The sequence below is a fragment of the Doryrhamphus excisus genome, linkage group LG9, assembly GCF_037039965.1.
Source record: "Doryrhamphus excisus strain RoL-2023G ecotype Guam linkage group LG9, RoL_Dexc_Guam_v1.1, whole genome shotgun sequence".
In the NCBI taxonomy this organism is placed as follows: Eukaryota; Metazoa; Chordata; class Actinopteri; order Syngnathiformes; family Syngnathidae; genus Doryrhamphus; species Doryrhamphus excisus.
The window spans coordinates 8,348,073-8,369,008 of record NC_136365.1 but is presented as its reverse complement, the minus strand read 5'-3'; the positions used below and the strand labels follow the sequence as shown (position 1 = coordinate 8,369,008).

The 20,936-nt window shown below is 39.3% G+C and overlaps 2 protein-coding genes across 4 annotated transcripts; one reads left to right on the top strand and one right to left on the bottom strand.

Annotated features, from left to right (window-relative positions):
• Window positions 1-902: 902 nt before the first annotated feature.
• On the top strand, window positions 903-6,277 carry primpol (primase and polymerase (DNA-directed)). Its single transcript, XM_078793358.1, has 14 exons — window positions 903-936; window positions 1,280-1,547; window positions 1,654-1,748; window positions 2,194-2,332; window positions 2,453-2,600; window positions 2,686-2,767; window positions 2,832-2,941; window positions 3,028-3,190; window positions 3,264-3,361; window positions 3,440-3,526; window positions 3,650-3,758; window positions 3,835-3,911; window positions 4,010-4,056; window positions 4,772-6,277. Exons 2-14 carry the CDS (start codon window positions 1,374-1,376, stop codon window positions 5,000-5,002), a joined length of 1,560 nt encoding a protein of 519 aa, XP_078649484.1. The 5' UTR covers window positions 903-936; window positions 1,280-1,373; the 3' UTR covers window positions 5,003-6,277.
• acsl1a (acyl-CoA synthetase long chain family member 1a) lies at window positions 5,034-19,744 on the bottom strand. Of its 3 annotated transcripts, none has more exons than XM_058072612.2 (21): window positions 19,616-19,744; window positions 12,967-13,179; window positions 11,486-11,600; window positions 11,351-11,415; window positions 11,181-11,282; window positions 10,779-10,878; window positions 10,529-10,704; window positions 10,301-10,333; window positions 10,125-10,176; window positions 9,039-9,112; window positions 8,687-8,764; window positions 8,100-8,234; window positions 7,874-8,008; window positions 7,472-7,567; window positions 7,328-7,400; window positions 7,141-7,229; window positions 6,573-6,689; window positions 6,353-6,496; window positions 6,175-6,276; window positions 6,028-6,099; window positions 5,034-5,834 (listed from the first exon to the last, which is right to left on the bottom strand). In XM_058072612.2, exons 2-21 carry the CDS (start codon window positions 13,159-13,161, stop codon window positions 5,694-5,696), a joined length of 2,094 nt encoding a protein of 697 aa, XP_057928595.2. In that variant the 5' UTR covers window positions 13,162-13,179; window positions 19,616-19,744; the 3' UTR covers window positions 5,034-5,693. The 3 variants fall into 3 exon arrangements, with proteins under 3 accessions (XP_057928595.2, XP_057928584.2, XP_078649483.1); XM_058072601.2 differs by lacking the exon at window positions 8,687-8,764 and adding an exon at window positions 8,550-8,627; XM_078793357.1 differs by lacking the exons at window positions 8,687-8,764; window positions 19,616-19,744 and adding exons at window positions 8,550-8,627; window positions 14,798-14,906.
• Window positions 19,745-20,936: the final 1,192 nt, after the last annotated feature.

Below are 20,936 nucleotides of genomic sequence, written 5' to 3'. Positions count from 1 at the left end.
CCTTTCCTGTGGAAGGAAATAGCACACCATTAGGAGCCTTTATGTCTAAGTTTCTGCAGCTACTGGGCTACTCGAACCACTTTCAATCTGTACTAGTTACATACAGTATATTGGAATATACCTTACTCATTTTGCCAGAGGGATCCTAGGGACAACAAAAAATTGCAAAAAATACCCCATATGCACTCACCTGATAAGATTATATAATTCTGGTTTCTTGCATGTTTGTGTTTCACCTATTGACCTCTTCTAAACGTCCTTCCTCTACTGCTACCACAGACCAACACATTCCATTTTTGAGCCAATTTTTCAATGTATGTGGGAGGAGCATCATCACACTGAATGATAACAACCCATCTCCTCTGTCAATCTGTATGGGGTTTTCTAGCAAGTGTTTATTTAAATTTTAATGCATTGTTATTGTTCTGCTCCCTTGATTATATTAGAACAATAATCAATGACAAATATTTTCAAAATATTTAGTTAAGTCTACAGATTATGTAACATAATACGTCTAACCGGTATAAATTTACTTGAACTGCACATTTAATAAGTAATAATCCTGAATTTTTAATGTTAACAATTTGAAAACAGACCCACACGCGCTCGCTTTCTGTAAGCTTTTATTTTTGAAGTACGTATTCGGAAGTTGAAGCGTTTCCGGTTTCAAAGGCGGCAAAACAAAAAGCTAAAACGGCGATCTTGTTGACTTTGCGTAGACCTCCACCCGATAAATAGTACCCACTCAGGTAAAACTAAATAAATTGACATTCATGTGCCGCCACTTTTTGGACTATTGAAGTGTCAAGTGTACCAAGAAGAACGGTGAGTTATTTCGTAACGCAGTCCAAATTACTTGTTTACAACCATACTGTACTTAATGTCAAACATGGCCGGTTCTTGTGTTGCTAAGTCTTATCATGACGATGAGTCAAGGTATCATGTTTTTAACATAGTCTTTCTAAGTACGTCCTTTTGGTACTTAAGATACGTATGTAGAGCAGTATATTTTATTTACATTATTATTTGGAGCGAGTAATCTACGACAACTGAGGGACTAAGGACATATAGTGAAAATGTATTCCTACAAAACCATATAATTTCTAGTCATGTACTGTATGTATTGTATTTTTGAATACATGACGTACATGGACTAGTCTATAGATTAGTATCTTACGTATCTAGCCATTAGTGAGGGGGCGACACACCTTTCAGTATGATGTAGTGTAGTCAAAGCTACCAAAACTGAACTTTACCATGACCTTTACTGTTTTTACAGGTTGAAAAAAAGAAGAACATGATGCGTTCATGATCCCCACTCAGAGTTAATTCTACAGATCCTAAGTCAACAGGTGAACAATAAGCCATTGAGGATGAGCAAGTGGGGACAGCGGTTGAAGAAAGTGGAGCAGCTCGCCGAGGCCTTCCAGAACAATCCCATGGTCACACGCTACAAACCACGACTCTTGCCTTGTCAGCCTTCCTCCGTCTGGAAAATCTTCCCTCGCCAAAATTTGGCTATTAGCTTCGCTCAGAGCTGCAAAGAGGTGAAACTTATCAGTTGAGAAGTACCCTGTCTAGTCCATGTTTATGTAAAACAGTAGATTTACAGTATGTCATGTCTGATGTTGATATTTATCATTCATTTCTCAGCCTGTGCATGTTTTTGCACTCGAAAAAGAGAAAGCACTTCCTGGTCAAAGGCTCTTCCTGGTTACCAGCTATAGTGAACTATGGCACTACTACAGGTAAGATGTGCTTTCACTGCACCCAACAAATACTTACACACTACTGTGAAAATGTATTGTATACTTTGGTGAAACTCAAACTTTACATACTTAGCTCACATCCAATTGTAATAAGAAGTTAATTGCGGTCTAAGAATACAAAATGTATAAACTAACTATACTAAAATAAAGAATATTTATCCTTCGATGATGCATGTAGGTGAGACGTATCAGGAAGTGATAAACAATAGACCCCATGCTTTTTCTGTGCAACTAGTTCATGTTTTTATTGAGCAGCTGGGACAAAGACACAAGTACTACTTTTATGGCTACGGTTCTATGGTTGTAGTCACATTTTTTTCTTCCGCTGCTTTTAGTTAATAGATAATTTGTGACTCCAAGACAGTTCATTTTGTAGTATATGCCAATGTTTGAGGTTCCACTGTACTGCACTTTTTGTCCTCAGGATCAACACTCACTCCTTGATGCACTGCTATGAGGTGATAACAGAGGGTGCTGTTTGCAAACTTTACTTTGACTTGGAATTCCACAAGCCCTCTAACAGACAGGCAGATGGGAAAAAGATGGTGTCTTTGTTGATCCAGGTTGGGTCATTTTTGACATTTCTATTAACATGATATGGTCGTCCTATCACTTTCCCATCCACATGTGTTATGTCTACTCTTTTGTCACCCACCTTATGCAAGTGTGTTTTGTGTTGACAGTATGTGTGCAAAAATCTGAAGGACATTTATGGGATTGAATGCTCTGAAAAAAACGTCCTCAATCTGGACTCAAGCACAGATGATAAGTTTAGTCGGCATCTCATCTTCAATCTTCATAATGCAGCTTTCAAAGACAACACACACGTCGGTAGGTTTGTTGCAGATTGCTGCTTTTTGAGGTGCGCTGTTTATAACAAAAATGGAATTCATATTTGGGTTGATGTTCCTTTTAGGTGCCTTCATTCATAACATTCTCCAACCTTTGTTGGGTGCAACGTCAGGCAGAAGTTGTTTGGAAGGACCCATTGAACCAGGGTTTGCTTCAACGTTTTTCTTCCGTCACATTTTCCTTGTGGTCATCACTTTCTTCCAACGACAGAACCCATGCTGCCTCGACAACTCAAAGTACAGAAAAACAGGAAGGGATTGACCTCAGATTTCTCCGGGTAAAAGACAAGAATGACCGCCATTCCCTCTTTGTTGATCTCGGTAAGATCAGATGCTATTTTTTTTTTTGCATTTTCACCAAATGTACATCTGTTAACTAATGCTTTTCTTTCAATGACACCAAACAGGAGTGTACACAAAGAACAGAAATTTCCGACTTTTCAAGTCATCAAAAGTAGGAAAAAATGCAGCCTTCACCTTAGCAGATGACAACAAGTTCATTGCCAATTCCAAGAAGGGTGTTCCTGTTGAGGAAAGTGTTTTCTTGGCGTCTTTAGTGTGCAACGTGAGGTATTCAGAAATCAGTTTATAACACAAATGAATTATCCATGAAACATGAACTCTTATTTGTGCATTCAACCAGTTTCACAGGCCAGAAAATTCTTACATGTCATGCCACAGAAGCCAATGACTTGAGGACCACAACGGTTCAGAGTTGGCAGGGCTCAGCGCCTGATGAAGGTGAGGTTCGAAGAATGACTTTGTGATGTTACGGTGCTTGTTGTCATTGAATTTAATAGTCCATTTGGTTTTTGGTAGGCTTACTCTCGGGCTGCCTGACGTCTCCTTACCAAGAAGTAGACAACTTTGTATTAACAGTGGTTGGGAAGGACGGCATACAGGGAAGTAGGTGTTAACATTGGCTGATAACTGTATACAGTTTGTCATGCATACAATTTCAATGCAGTGGAACCTCTAAATTGGAATTTGACCGAAAAAATTCTGGAAAACATATGCTGACCTCCACAGGCATCCGACGGTGGAACTACTTTGCAACCGAGCAGTTGCTTGTCTACGATATTGCCAAGTACCGCTGGTGTGACAATGTTGGCAGGTTTCACAAAAGCAACAACATCATGTATGTTAGCTTTTAACATCCAAGAAACTGCACGTGTGCGCCGCAGGTTTCATTGTCATGTGCTTCTCGTCTGCAGGATTGTGGTGGATCTGAAAGAGGATGTGTGGTACCAGAAGTGTCACGATCCTGAGTGCAAGAACTATAGATCCTCAAGTATGTTGCAGAATTTTAGATCAAGTACACATTTTTGTGGTAATGAATAAATATAATGAATAAATATGCAGTTTTGAAGACATTTATCCTGTTCACAGGTTACCCATTGCCACAGGAGATCTGCATCAGCTACGTCATGATGCTGGTCAGTAAATTTAGTACTGTTTCACATTCACTGCCATTAAGGTTTTTACACAGTGTATATAAAGTTATGGTTTCAACTGTATATATAGTACATTGGTACATTGGTACTGTACATTGCTTCAGAACTTCATTCATTTCTACCGCTTATCCTCACGAGGGTCGCGGGTGTGCTGGAGCCTATCCTAGCTGTCTTCAGGATAGAGGCGGGGTACACCCTGGACTGGTCGCCAGCCAATCACAGAGCACAAAAAGACAAACAACCATTCACACTCACATTCATACCTATGGACTATTTGGAGTTGCCAATTAACCTAGCATGTTTTTGGAATGTGGGAGGAAAACACATTCAAACTCCAGAGATCCCAGACGATGGAATCAAACCCAGGTCTCCTAGATGTGAGGCCTGCGCGCAAACCACTCCATCACCGCGCAGCCGGTTCAGAACTTGTAATCTGTTTATTCCTGACAATGTACCAAAGTGGATGCTACAGGTAAAAAAAAGCACCTATTCTCAGGGTATTGAATGAACTGGAACTGGACTGTTCAGGTCGTATTTGTAGAAGTTCCACCTCTCAACTGAGCAGGCTTCATCTCTTAGACCAGATAGGACAGCTCTTGACTTTTAAGACTAGTCCACTTGAGAAGACAACCTGGATGAATGAGAATATCCACATTCATCTGCCTTCCATCATATTTTGTCTTGTGATTCCTGACAGGATGATGAGAACCAATCATACACCATGGACGAGGCAGACAACATCGATCCCACTCAGCCGCCAAAGCAGGTATCCCAGGGAATGGAATGGGATCAGGAATCAGCTGATGTGTGGGGAAGAGATGACGACGACCGCCAATTTTCAGACTGCCTTGATGACTTTGAACTAAACAGCAGTGAAATCTCAGACGACCTTCTTCTCAGCTGCATGGATGACTTTGATTCGCAGTAGAAGGTGATGTTATTGAGAAGTGAGTCAAAGAGTTACTCATGTACTTTACTGCAAACTCAAGTCACGTTTGTACAAGCACACAACTATGCACTTGTCCTTTCAATAATACACAATCACAATATGGTTTAAACTGTATGCACAATTCCAATAATTATAGCTCACCTTTATGTCCAATAGTGTGGCATAGACAGCATATGTTAATTCATAAAAAGCACAACTGTTCAATGCTTCCAATAAAAGCATGAAACTAAACGGTGAGTTCTCTGATAACCCACCACACACACCACAGGGGAATGCAAATATATTTAAACAATGTTCTGAATTATCATTACTAGTCATAATATTATACACACTATTTACCCCACTAATTCATGAATTTAATTGAAATGAATTAACAACTTCATTTAAATATTAATATAAACTCTAATAACAAACCAAAGCAAAATGCAACAAAGTCCAACTTCCAAGTTACAATAGTCATACTCTATTTGCCCATTGTACATTATAACCCTTATCCTAAGATAAATAAAGCCACTAATGTTAAGCCATAATGTCAGCTTAGTGCTATTTTACTTAAAAGGAACAATTCACTTTTAAAGCCATCCAATTCCTTCAAAACCAAACGCTGCAAAAATGTCCAGATTGTCACTGGCAGATATGTTCCCATTCAACTGTCGCCCTGCACATGAACTTAGACCTTAATGTTGGCGTAGAGTTCGTTTATCTGTGCTCTAAAGTAACTCAGAAGCTCCACCCTCTTCGCCTTGAGCGTTGGCGTGAGCAGGCCATTCTGGACAGAGAACATCTCTGGATGCAATGCAATGTCTCTCACCTACAACACAGCAAACAAATGAAGGAGAGAGTGAGCATACAACAAATGAAGACCTGATTTAATCCTTTATATTTTAAATAATAAGGTATTCTAATTCAACGGGCCAAGTTGTCATTGTCATAGTGAATCAAATATTGAAATGTTGATGATGGTACAATATTTCCAATCTATTAAACCGTAATATAACCGTGACCTGTTCAAAAGACTTGAGTCCATTTTGTTTGCCCAGCTTCTGGAGGTCCTCCAAAATAGCGTTTTTAACATCCTGCAAGCAAATAGAAGAACAAACATTAGCATGCACACAAAGTGAAACTGAGTCATCTATTGGCAAAACACTCACCTTGCTCTTGCACAAATCCAAGTAGGAGCCATTTATGCCTCTTCTCTTGAGCCAAATGGTCAAAAAGTCAGGATCGGGCACCACAATCCCCACCAAGCATGCCTTTTAAAATACACCCACATCAAGTCAACAAACTATTCAAACAAATCATGTTTGGTTTGGTCTGATGACAACGCACCTGTAAACTGTCACCATGCACAAATATCTGAGCCACCGGGTCACTACGGTTGTAGATGTTTTCTATCTTCTCTGGGGCAATGTATTCTCCCTGTGCTAGCTTGAAAATGTGCTTCTTCCTGTCGATAAGTTTCAGAGTGCCATTCTGCAAAAGGGAGGAGGCGCTGTTAAAAGTGCCCTCCATGCACACAACTACACATGCTGCAACCTGTTCTGCTTACAGGAAGCCATTTGCCAATGTCCCCCGTGTGCAGCCATCCATCCTTGTCAATCGCCTCTGCCGTTTTCTCAGCGTCTCCCAGATATCCCAGGAATACATTGGGTCCTTTCACACAAACCTGACAACAGATGAGAGGAACAGACACTGAAGTGCAAAAGTATTTGCAGGCACACTAAAAATGATACAACCACTATTGTAAATTACAATATTCATTCATTCATTTCATTGCTTATCCTCACAAGGGGGGTGCTGGAGCCTATCCCAGCTGTCTTCGGGCGAGAGGCGGGGTACACCCTGGACTGGTTGCCAGCCAATCACAGGGCACATATAGACAAACAACCATTCACACTCACATTCATACCTATTGACAATTTGGAGTCACCAATTAACCTAGCATGTTTTTGGAATGTGGGAGGAAACCGGAGTACCCAGAGAATGCACGGGGAGAACATGCAAACTCCACACTGAGATGGCCGAGAGTGGAATTGAAGTCCTGTGAGGCCTGTGCGTTAACCACCAAATTGTGTAATATTAGATGTTGTTTTTGTCTTTATGTATTAAGCCTTAACCTCTCCTTCGTTGTTTGCTGCCAAGTAGTTCATATCTGCAACATCCACCAGTTTGATGGCATTACAAGGCAGAGGAGGTCCAACATGGCCTGCAAATGGAAAATACAGGCATTTTGTAGCATTCAATAACAAGAGAACAATCATGCTGCTGCCCATAGAATATATAAGAAGGTACTGCAGAGGTTACCCGCTGTCCAGTCCCCAGGCATTGACATGGAGCATCCTGCCGTGCATTCAGTCTGGCCGTAGCCTTCGTAAAACTGAGTTTTGAATGATCACCATCACTGCATTTATCAGAATCGAATGTAAATAGCCACATTATGTGTCTCACCTGACACCCCAGCGCCACTCGTAGGAAAGTCAGAACAGTGGGGGACACGGGTGCAGCTCCCGTAAGCATCAACCGCACACGTCCACCCAGGCTAGCCTGCCAATTGGAGTAAACGTGAGAAACTGGTCATTAGTAATAAAATACTCATTTTTTATTGCTTCCTCACCATCGCATCATATGTCACACTTGCATAAAGTATATTTTCTGTTTGAAATTTGCCTGTTAAATCATATTTTGCGCCACGCTGACTGCATCATTATGTGTGCCCTCGGCCTTAAAGTACTCACAGCATTAATTTTAAACTTTTGGCAGTATTTTATATGATTCAATATACAGCAGCATATTTCAGGATTTGTATTAATTTATATGTACAGAGGCTATTTCACAGAAGACTACTGTTACCTGTACTTTTTTAAAGATGAGCTTGTCCCACATACTGTTCTTTCTGACCACACCATTATTTAGCTCCGCCTCCTTCCTCCTAAATGCCAAATCCAACATCCATCTCTTCAGCGGTGTGTTGGCTTGACTAAATATCTGGTAGGGAGCAACATTACTGTGTTAAGAGCTTCTATATACTGTAAAATGGCAGCATACAAAAAATTTAAGGTACAGAATTTGGACCGACCTTATCAAACATGCGGTTGAGGAGACGCGGGACCACAGGGAAGAATGTTGGCTGCAGTTCTTTTAAATCATCCATCAAGAGCCGAATGTCGCCTTGGAAGAATCCAATACGAGCACCGTGGATAAGGATGACGCCCTGAATGGGCAAGTTTAAAGGACGCATGAGACACAGGACACTTTTGCTGCCATTTTAACTTTTCTATGTAAACATAAGCCCCCCCCCATCTCTCTCAAACATTACTCACAAAGCTGTCTAAATTTGTTACTGTGGTGCCTTAGGCTGTCCACAATAAAAGGCCCACCGTATGTGGTCAACTTCTAAGAAGCCATGCCAGTGAATGAGTCAGTGATGTCGTAAAAGTGACTCCATTTTTATTGAGCTCTTGCACTCTCATGCACATTTTTGTGATGACACACATCAAAGCGGTACATGTAATAGTCAGTAGCATACCTGCACAACCCTCTCAAGCATGTGAGCTAGGGGAAGATAGGATATGAGAACGTCATGTTGGTTCAGCATGCAGTGCACCTGCAAAGGACACACAAAAACACATGCACGTTTCCTTGTCCAGCTTACATACGCCATACCTCCACCACTCTCTCAAACATGTGGGCCAAAGGGAGGAAAGAGATGAGCACATCTTTGGTACTGGTGTCCAGTTTTCCCTAACCCATACACAGAAGAAGAAGAAGAAGAAAGCAGGGAAGTGACCTTGATAGGTATGGAAGAGGAGTGAGGATGGAGAGTACTGAATGTATCAATTTTAGTGCTGCAACGATTAACTGATTAGCCAATTAATCCACAACTGCTTCATTTAAATATGTACTGTAAATATCCTGATTTCAGGCCTTGAAATGTGACTATTTAGTAGTATAGAAGTAGAACTGCCATACCTCTAGTACTTTATCCATCCCACAGACATCCACACGATATGTTTACCTCTGTAATTTTAAGAAAAGCTGCAGTGTTGGAGATGACATTTCCATGTGTGATCATTGCACCCTTTGGGTTTCCTGCAAGTACATTGACAGTTACAATTACCTTATTGATTTGACTTAAAAAAGGTCTAAAAAAAAAAAAAGACAAGGGAGTGTGGAGCCAAAGGACTTCACCCAAAATTAATCATAGCTTTTCTTTATTTATTTAGGATATACTAAATAAATATATGTAAATATATTACTCTGATCTAACATCTTATTTATTATCCATCTTCATTAGGGTAGCAGGAGTATGCTGGAGCCTATCCCAGCTGACTTTGAGCAAGAGAGGGTACACCCTGGACTGGTCGCCGGCCAATGACAGGGCACATATAGACAAACAACCATTCACACTCACATTCATACCTATGGACAATTTGGAGCAGAGGTGGGCAAACTACAGCCCGGGGGGCACATGCGGCCCACCAAGCATTTGAATCTGGCCCACCAGTTGCTTTTAAGTATTTCAACTTTCAACGTACCAGCTGGCAACCTGAATTTCAAGTCAGATGTCTTATTCAGTAAAAAAAAAAACAAAAACAACAAAACTGTAAAATTAAATTTTGTAGTTTGATGTGGTTTAATGTTTAAAGTGCTCCTGAAAAAAGGGAAATGAGAACATATAGCTGATAATATGACACTTAAAATTAGACAAATAATTCAAGGCGGACTGTTAGAATTATAAGCGTAAAATTGCGTGTGTTAAATATATGTTCTGGCCCTCCCGCAATATTTTGTTAACTCAATGCGGCCCATGAGTCAAAAAGTTTGCCCACCGCTGATTTAGAGTCACCAATTAAACTAGCATGTTTTTGGAATGTGTGGCGTACTCTGAGAAAACCCATGCAAAGGTTCAAACCCAGATCTTCACGATTTCCTGTGTGGGCTACATGCTCTCCACTCTAAGACATTTATTTATTACGTATTGTGTAATGTTAAGACAACGTCACATTAAGACCCAGTATCCACCAGCTACTTTTCAGAGAGAACATGATATGTCTACAATTCTGAAAGCTGAATGAGGTTCAAACAGTTTTTCTGTGTGTACCTGTTGTTCCAGATGTAAAGCAGATAAGCGCAAGGTCCTCTGGTTTGGGTGGCTGTAATCATATTACACAAGATAACACCATAACTACAAGGCACAAATTGAGTTTCCCCCCCAGTCAGTTGTGACAAACCAATTTGAATTTAAGAAGTCACATGGGCCAGAGAACGCCTACTCACCATAGGGTCATAGTAGTTTGCTTTACCCAAGTCCTGTTAAATATGGAAATTGTATAATGAGAACATCTGAGCATTTGACCTTTAATAACCTTAACAGTCTCATTTCCATGCAGGTACCAATGTGGCATCATTAAAAATATTACATTCAAATGGTAACCAAAGGAGCCTCAGCTGATATTCAAATTAGCATAAAAGTAGATTAGTATCAGATCAAGTTGTTATTCTAACCTCAAAGTCCTTGAGGCGCATAACCTCAACGCCGTACGTTTGTCCTTGAGTCACCAGATCAGCATCGAACGGTTCCATCACCACAATCGTTTTCACCGTTCGCCCTTTTTCATTGAAACAGTCAAGAATCATTCGAGCTTTTTCGGCCACGTCACAAATCACAGTGCTGATGGAAGCTAAAAAACACAAAAGGGATCTTTAGTTCCTGAGGTTGTACACACTACTGGTTGGGGATATGTACTGTACATACCTCTGTCGATAATGAAGCCGATAGCTTCCGTACCAAGTGTGTCGTACAGTGGAACCGTTACGAGGGAATATGTGTGACACGCCAGCTCGGATATGGTCCACTAATGGGAACATAGTTTTGACAATAAGACATAGAAATACAGTCAAACTATAAGTTTTCACCAGATTTTTGCTTAGTTTTCATATACCGTCTCGGTTATCGTACAATATTGCACATAACAAACTAGCCCGTTTGCTAAATAACTTACCATGGGGCCAAAAAAAATTTGCGAGTTCCAGTACTTCGATAAAGAAGGTGGAAAACACTCCGGAATTCCCAAAATAACTAATCACAAAGTACAAAGAATGTGGACCAAAGTTCTGAGCAGATATTTAAGGTTTAAGAAGCAATTTTGCATGTTACCTCTGGTCTGTTCTGGGCGAAGATGCCGATATACTTGTCCCCTGTATTAGAGTGACCTCTGTGAAGCAAGGCAGACCCCACATACTCGGCCCGGTCTGCAACCTACGCAACACAAAAACAAAACTTGTGAGTCGTGCTCAAAAGCTGATTTTAAAAGGGTGACATCTCACCTCTCTGTAAGAAAGCCACTCGTACGGCTGGTTTGGTTTTCTTGAGCCTAAACAAGGTCCGTTATCTGTACGGGACAGTAGTTTGTCTTTAAAGAGAAGGATCATCTTTGAAGTCATAAAAAGAGCAAAACTCACTTGACATTCTGAGCCCTCGAAGGAACACCTCGTATATCGTGGTTGCGTCACTGAAGTAGTGCGTCATGTGCTCGTCGCTGCTGTTGAGCACTGACCTTCTTGCTCCTTCTTCATCCTGAGAGGAAACCCCCCCAAAGACGTTTATATAGTTGTCGCTTTACATTATCTTATTTAATCCCACCCATTTTTCATGTTCAGCAATTTATGACAGTCTTCACTACCTGTGATTACCTGTTTGTAACAGGTTAGGAAATATGATAGAGAATGTGTAATATTAACATTTAAATAGAGTTTCTACATAGCTTAGTATACCAAACGCTTTATTCAATTATGTAATAAATTATGAATTCAGGATAGAAGAAGTCCTTTCTTGTAAATTCTATTCTGACCTTTATTAACTTTATTCATGTATCTCCAACTCACAAAACAACAAAACTACTCCTTCTTGGAACAACACTTCCTCATTGTAACCAAAATCACAAAAATGTCTTAATTTTGCTCATATGTGTCTAAATAAACAGAAGACAAAGAAAAAACAATAATTAGATATTCTTATCGCTCACTAAACTAACTCTTGAAGTACAATTTGATGCATTTAAGTATGCAAATGGTAATCCCAGAAAATACAAAAACGTGAATTCATATTAAAGTACTTTGAGCGCATTGCTTCATAGCTTATAAAAATACAGTTAAAGTTCGTATCAAATGTTGTGCTACTATTAAAAGAGGCAAATAGAGTTCATCTTTTAGCTTGAATTAAATTTCCAGTTCATTTGAAGCCGCTAATACATACAAATATACATGTAATTGTGTCCTGTCATTTATCCTTTTGTTCATAAAATACAGCAAAACTCGGATTAATCGACCAATTAATTGTGATTAATTCAGGGAAAGCTGTGATTAATTTGTGATGAACTTTTTTCTGACAAAAACTCTAAGAACACCGACTAGCATATGTTACCAATGGTGGTTAAAGGAACATATTGAACAAATTAATGTCTTTTTTTCACAATTCAAACTAAAAACTGAATAAAAATAATCGGGCACTGTCTCATAGACACAACATGTCTGATGCACGTCCGCATAGAAAATTAGTCTCAGAGAAGCGACTAACAATTTGTCATTCTGTTGTGTAGCTAAACTTTGCCAAATTGCTATGTTGACAACAAACAACTAATGTGTGTGAGTTATGCAGAACGAGGCTCATGTGATCGGAGCAGAAAGCTTGATGTCTAGGCAGCCATTTAACCATTGCACACAGCCCCTTTAAGAAGGCCTAATTTGGTGATGAAGATCCATGTTGCTAGCCATTCAAATTCAATGACAGCACAATCAGCATCACTGTTGCTCTACCTGGCGGGGAAATGATATGTAAGTCTGCCATAACTGGAAATAAAGTTCCTGGATTCCATATCTATTTCAGTGATCGTACAAACACACACCAAAAGTGCCCCCCATTTTGAGAAAAGAAAAATACATACTGCCATTTCCACAGACTGCATGCTGAGGTCACACGGTGGTTTGAGGGCTTTTGGCCGGGTGGACAGCCAGTATGTGGTAATGGCGGCGAAGACACCCATGCCCAATAGTGTGTTGCTTGGAAGACCTCGTATATACTGGCGAACGTCATCCAGCTCTGGAATCCGCAGCTGTCTCAGGACTTCCTGAGCCTGCATGGCTGTTGTTCACGGAGCCTGGAGTTTCGAGACAGGGAAGAACGCTCCGTTTATCGGTTTAGTGCTCAGTCTCCAAGATGGATTTCAAGATGTTGCTATGAATGGAAACTAGGAAGATCAAAACCTACCACAAACTAAGAAATCTATTTCTTTTTGTCACAAATGCTGAAGGATTAACTACTGTGTTACATTCCGTTTACTGTCCACCAGAGGCATCGCTCTTTGAATGTTCTGATCTCCTGTTTCCATGCCAGCACCATAGTGCTGCCTGAAGGAGTTTTGCCATAAGTGTAGGTCAGGGGTTAGCAACATTTTGCCTCCTTTCCCAGTTAAAAAAAATAGTTTGGAGCTGCAAAACATGACACATCTTATAAACAGAAGTACAGTCTGCATGCGTAGGTCTACTTTGAAATCATATTTGTGTAAAATTTAAATAAAACGTAGCCATGGTTCCATGGTTTTAACATTTTACTTGTTGTTCATTGTTTTTCCATTGCTGTCCTTTGTTTTTACTGTTGTGTATTATTGTAAATCAGCCTGAATTTGCACAAAGTATCAGTATCAGATCGGTATTGCTGAAAGCAGCCTGGAAATGAAATCAGTGGTATCACACATCATTAATCATCATATTAATTATTGTGACCAATCCTATTTAAATTGTAAACTGCTGCGCCGAAATGATCATTTCTTTTGGATATGTGCAACAAAAGCAAACATTGAAAGCTTGCATGGTTGTCGACTACCACAATGTAAAGTACTTAATGTACTGTTTACATGCCTTTTAAAGTGGATGAAAACACATTTGCAGAGAAAATTCCCTACCGAGTGACTTTACATTCTTAAATATAGACAAAAATATTTCAAGAATTCTCTATTATTCGAGTTTCTGCAAACAAAACAAACCTGTATAGTCAACAAATGACTACAAATCCAATATATCCCTATGGGATACAGTTAACCAAGTCATGCATTGTTACTCTTAACCCAAAATATATTTAACTATTTAAACTGGAGACATATGCAAACCTACTTGAAGATGTACATTTTTGAATTCACTTGCAAAAAATGTGTGTAAAAAAAAAAGAAAGATATTCCCAACAACTTTCCAATATAAAAGAGCAATATCCCGGTCGTACAAGACAGTTAACAGGCTGGTAAATGTGTGTGAAGTGTTCAGGTCTGCGATTCATCTCCGTTCATTCCAGATGCAAATTCGATGAGCCTGGGGTCAAAACGACCCAAATATGTATTATATTTTTGCATTTCATTTGAGTCTTTCCAAGCAAGTTAATCTTGTTTGAACAATCTGACCTGGATGTCAGAAGCTAACTGCTAGTAAGTAAATAAACAGGAGCAACAGCAGAAACAATTGACTTCTCACCTACTTCTATAATTAAATGCCGAGCCTGTGACAAATGGGACTGGTGCATGCTGGGAGACAGCCATTCAGACAAGCAATCACATAAATGAGTAGAATTGTTATAAATGCTTTTTTTCCACTCTTAAGCCTCTAAGATTAAAAAATAAGAACTGTGTGACAGGTGTACTAATGGCAAGTCAGAGTATTATTATTGCAAAAATTAGCTCTTTTGAAAGCAGTTGAAACGAAGCCGCGCAATGAAATCAACATACTCACAGATCAACAATGTGTACTGAATGAGTAGTATGGAGTCTATCCCGTAGTGCAGTAGTTCTATGAGGAAGGACTCAGTGACTTCTAATAGACCTCTGCGGTTCTCACACTATGAATAGCACACACACACACACACACACACACTCCCCCCCAAGAGAGAAACTCGCACACATGCAACACACGTCACAACCAAACCTTCCAAAGACCAGAATAAGGTGGATTTATTTAGTCCTCACATTTGCAACTACATTATGCCTATAATGACCTACAATACCTTGATCATACAACCTGCTGTATAAAAACTCTGCAAGGCTGTGATATCAAACTTTGCACTAATTATCATATTAGAGATACTGAATGCAAATTGCTACAGAAGAATTGAACATGGGAGGAGTTTAGCCGAAATATGTTGAATTTAGGTATTTAAATCATCAGAACAGAAAGGAACTCTTCACTGCTCTTTGCACAAGCTGGAAGAACTAACCAGACAGAAAACAATCCTAAATATATATACAATATTGACACACCCACACCCACAATGCTGAATAAACAGTGCTGTTAAACTTTACATTGCACGTGATAAATTAACAATCATAATAACAGTCGAAGTTGTCAAATAGTGTCTAAGATGCTACACATACACACAGCATTAAAGTGACAAATACTGTAATAACACTCGAGTGCAGTTCTCTGTGTGTAAAAATCAATTTTAGAAGCTTTTTACGGCATTTCATTTGGTTACAACAGCACAACATATGGTAAAATAACATACATATTCATACATATACAGTAAACTCACATTTAAAGCACTAAAACTCCAACATGTCCAATAAATAGTGTTTATCATTAATGAATAATTCAGTATTGTTGGAGATTAGAGATTAGGGGTGGACAATAGTTTTTATATACCACTATACTAGTGATAAGAAAATGACTTATATCAGTAGAAATAATGATTTCAAAGTTGAAGACCTCGGGATGATGAACTAAACATGTTGAAATAGCGAAAGTTGGCGGAACCTCATCTTATGGCACCTGAAGGGAAGCTAGCTAGTCTTTGCTTAGTTGCGAATACAAGTGTGTGTGTGGATGAATGTACTTTAGCGTTTTACAATGCCCGATGACAACATCCAGGTTCCTAGTGAAAAAAGACAAATTACAGCTCGTATTACAGACATTATCAACACACTACCGGCCTTCAAAATAACAGTGACTTGACTGTGTAAACAAAATAAGAACGCCTTAACAAAATATCATACAGAAGCATGGGTGACTACATCTTCCTTCATCACAAATGGTGAAGATTTAGTAGCAATGTGTGCAGAGGCTAACATCCCATTAGAACATTTTGCCATTTTTTTTTACCAATAAAATAAATGTTCATTATAGCTTTTTATACAAGACTCCACTGAATTTAATGATATCTTCCCAAAAATATTGTGATACAGGCTGAGGTCAATATCGCCCAACCCTTTTGCAGATGTCACATTATGGTTAACTTAACTTCAAACATGCTTGAAAGTGTTACATTAAAGTACATAACACTTCAATACTACAATTCAACATGTCCAAAAAGGTGCAGAGTTTATAAGATGGAATGAGTTTACATTTACATTTTAATAGTTTCTTTTCCTAAATTGTCTGACTTTGAGAACAAAAAACTTCACAAGGCTTTAATGTAACTTTAATGACGCTACGTTTAGTCATCATGGAAATTATAAGGGTAGGATTTATTGTACTACCATCCACCTCGTGCAGATATGCAACTTTTTTATTGTTTTGTTCTGGTTCATGGAACCTTACATAAAAACTGCTAACTCAGTTTAAATACACTTTTTCACAGTTTTGCCAAGTTAAGAAATTCAAACACAAGCCAACAATTCCAGTCCCTTATGTCAACAAATTTGAAGGTTAGTGTGTCTTTGGATGCTGACTGACAGCAGGTCACATACCATGATTGTCATACTTGGCTGAGCGTTATTGGAGGCAAAAGGTACTTTGACAAGCGCCAACACCTCCAGTCTCCATACTTGGCCTGAGAGGTTGGTGAGCCAATGGCAGAGCCAGTTCCCAGGTCACCCCATACCACTGCACACACACACACACACACATCAGACACACGCTAGAAGAGAAAGTAGGGGAGAGGGAACGGCGGTCCAGCCGGGTCATTTAACACGTGATACAACATCAAGACCAGCTCAGCTCCAGCGCAAACCCAGTCACACTGCAATCACAGCCAAAATGTTCCTCCTGGTCTGTTTGACCAGTCAGAAGATATCGAGCAGGGGTTGTCAAAGTTTACTTTTAAAGGTCCAAATATAAAATTGCATCATTGGTCTGGAATAATCGTTACAAAACACGGGACATAAAGTATCGTCTGTAGTCATCTTGTTGACCGGTTGGAAATAAATGAATGAATCAAAGAGTAAAAGTTCATCACACTGAACTTTCAAAGCAAATCTGTTAGATAAGAGTATAAAATATAATTTGAAAACAGAAATATGTAGGAAAATAATGTAAATCCTTTATCGTCACCATTCTCTCAACTCTGGTTAGTTTCAGTTTTGGATATGTTGCGAGCCGCTTATGTCCACATCAGCCAGTTAAAGGGAAGCCAAGATAAGCAGGTTCCACTTTAAATATGAGATCAAATTGTCTCCATAATGTGGTGTCAGAGACTCAAGCTCAAAATCTGACTAAGCTGTAATTCTAAAAATGGGATATACAGTACACGGGGAGTGGAGAAAAACGAGAGAAATAGCCTATCATTTGGTTGTGGTTGTATCTTCATTGGCAGCATCCAAGATAAGAACACTCACGCCGACGGTTCTTGACCTCCTGGCTGAAATTGTACACCTCCAGTCACATGGTCAGAGTTGGGGGGGGAAAGACAGTTGAGGGTGGAACAGAACTGGGCCAAAGGTCATGTACTCGTCATCTACTACCAACACAGCAACAGGGAACATGACCTCTGGAGTGTGGTTGAAACAGTAAAACTATTTCCCATGAATCACATCAGTGTATTAGAAACATTCAGTCCCTCTAGGATTTAGCAGGCTTCTTTTGTTATTGTTGCAGCCTAAATCGCCTGCTTTTGCAGCAGCTTTTTCAATAAATCCTGCTAGATTTGCAATGATATGTCAATAATCTGCTCAAAATATTCACTTTCCATTGTATCTCATCTTTTTGACTGTCACTGTTTACCTTCAAAACAATGTGAATGGGGACTTGTGTCTTAAAGTGGAAGGAGATATTTCCAAGTACAGTTCTGTCAGTGATGGCACAAAAACATGATTTCTAAATATAGTCATCCCTTGTTTACTTTGGTACTTGTTTACTTAGTGGAAAAATGTGGTAAGTGGACTTAAAGGGGAATTTCACCCATCATTCACAATCCTTATGTGATACATGAACACATTTAATTCCCTTTTCTGTGCAATATAACATGACAAAAAGAGTTAATATTAGCGAGCTAACAATGGACGTCATTGGGACACACCTGTTTTTTTTTTTAAAAAGCTGTGATCATGCGTTAAGACGTACACTGATGATATCATGTAATAGTTGCAGTATCTTGCCATATTGAAAAAATTCCATCCAATTTCATGGCTGGCTGTTAAAAATTACACATACTGTGTGTATATATTACACAGGCCACTCTGTCTGTGCAAGTGTGTCACATGACAATTTGTGCATCCCCCTATCATCAGGAAGAGAAAGTTATTTTTCTAAATCCTAACCATTGAGGCTAAAATCCAGTTTTGCACTTCACGGGTCATCGCTACAGTTGCCTATTGTGTAAACAGCAGCTAACTTTGTATGTTGTATGTTTGTATAAAACACGCCAAGTGGGTGCAGGTACACTTTGCATCTAGATGACCAAAGAGAGGCCCAGGGAAGTGAATGTGCTGCTCCTGCTGAGGAGACACAAACAGCGTCCCCCTGTGTCTTTTAATGAAAGCAGGGCCTGTACTCCATAGATGGATGACTGAATCACATTGGTAACCTAACTGTCATCTTTAAATATGCTTTGCATGCTAATGTTCCTTTCCATACAATTTGAAAATCAGTTACACGACGAGTCATGCTTCTGTTCATCACACTGTGTAAGTATTTGTGGTACTTACAAGTTACAACAGTCAACAGTATTCATTAATAACAACGCAGCCTTGACACATCCAATATGGCGGCGACGTTGACGTACGTACGTATATACTGTATGTTTAACACCTACTTAGCTTAGCGTAAATTTAGCATTTGCTTATCAATAAGCCCGCTTTGGCATGAGTAAACAAGGAAAAGACAGTAAAGGCTTTAGTGTAAGTTGATGCTTTGTCTTTCTTTCTTTTTTTAAACGTGCTCTACATTCCTGTTCCCGACGAGTTCTACATTGAAAGCAGTTCATTCCCTCCCTCCTTGTTGCCTGGCAACGAGGCTCTGTAATCAAAGAACTAGACTGTATTCAGCTTTTAAGCATTTTCGCTTTACTTTTACAAAGTAAAGTAGTTTGTTAGTGTTTTCCACACTGAAAATGAAACGCAATGAAAGCAAGCGGCACTTATGTGTCATCCTAACGTGTTTCTTCTTCAATGAGCCGTGTTTCCCTCCAGCTTCATATGCTTCACAAGTTAAAACAATGAACCCTCTAATCGTATTAACAATAAGAAGAATACTATACTCCACAATGACAACACCTTCAGCCCAATACGTCATGAGAAGGAAGGCACAACGTAATAGTTTGCATATAGTTCTTTTACATTGAAACACACGCTGATAAAGTGCTAAAAAAAGATGTACATAGAGTTAAATGTTTCTACAGACCTGTGAAGGATGCCGAACAAGAAACGTTTTCTGGGGTGGCTTGGAAAAGACACTGCGAAGTGCCTAAATCTCACAAGTACCGAATTAGCCAATCAGGTGCCTCGTTACATTCTCCCCTTCCTGAAACTCAGTCTCGCCTTGAATGGCTTCACCCTTACACCCCTATCATTAGGTACACCATTATCTAAATACATTCGTCCTTTACAGTGACTGTAAAACTCAGATTAGGTGAACTATTCATTTAATAAAAGTAGTTTTATATGCATATCTTTTGTTAGAACAACCAAATTACACTGATAATAATCTAACCCAACTAACAAACAAAGAAATGTCAATAAAAACACAACTTCCTTGCTAAGAAACTAAATGACAACCAAATTAATGTAGGCTGTGATATACTTAATAGAGTATGCTGTTTGTGCTCATATCAAGCTTTTCTCCTCAAGTTTTATCTGCCAATCACAACTATCTAGAAGCATCATACTGGACTTGTCCTGACTTGACTGAGACCTTTTTTTTTTTTTACAGATGATAGAAGACCAATGAGGACAACAACAACATGAGTTTCACTTCCACAATCCAAGAAACAAGCAGCAAGGACATTAAGGTATGTGTTCTTATCGCTATCCATACATCCTTCCATGTGTCGCTCAAGACCCCACACATCCTCAATCACAAAGATTCATGGCAATTAGTTATGTAGTTTTTGCAAAATCCACTTTGCAAGCAAAGGGGTTACACAGGGGTGTGCAAAGTCCAAACTGCGGGCCTTTTGCAGCATTGGCATATTCTAAGGATAGAATTAAACATGGTTCCCATGGCTGTTTTATTTATACAGTATTAACAAAGTCAAAATAAATAAACAACCTGCATTCTTGCATTCAGGGGTGGACTGGAACAAAAATGTGACTCTGGATTCTTTGCTAGCAGCCTGGCCCACTACAATCCGTATGCACATACTATGCCAACTTATTAAACATACAATTTTTCTTGCTGAATGTATTTGATCTCTCAATGTTGACAGAAAGTGTGTACTGCATGCAGTTGGAGTTTCTCATATCTAAAATGAATTATACAACCCCTGGATACCTGGATAGTGCAGCATGACGATGCAACCACACAAATGCTCATGTTCGACTTTTATTTACTTTACTGTCCAGTAATGTGTAGACTTCACATTCCATATGCTTTTTTGAATGGCGTGTGTTCAAACATATGGACAAATTTGAGTCTCCAGTTAGCCGAACATGCATAGGTTTGGAAAATGGGATGAAGCCGGAGGGAACATGCAAATACAGAGTAAACACAAAACTATTCATGA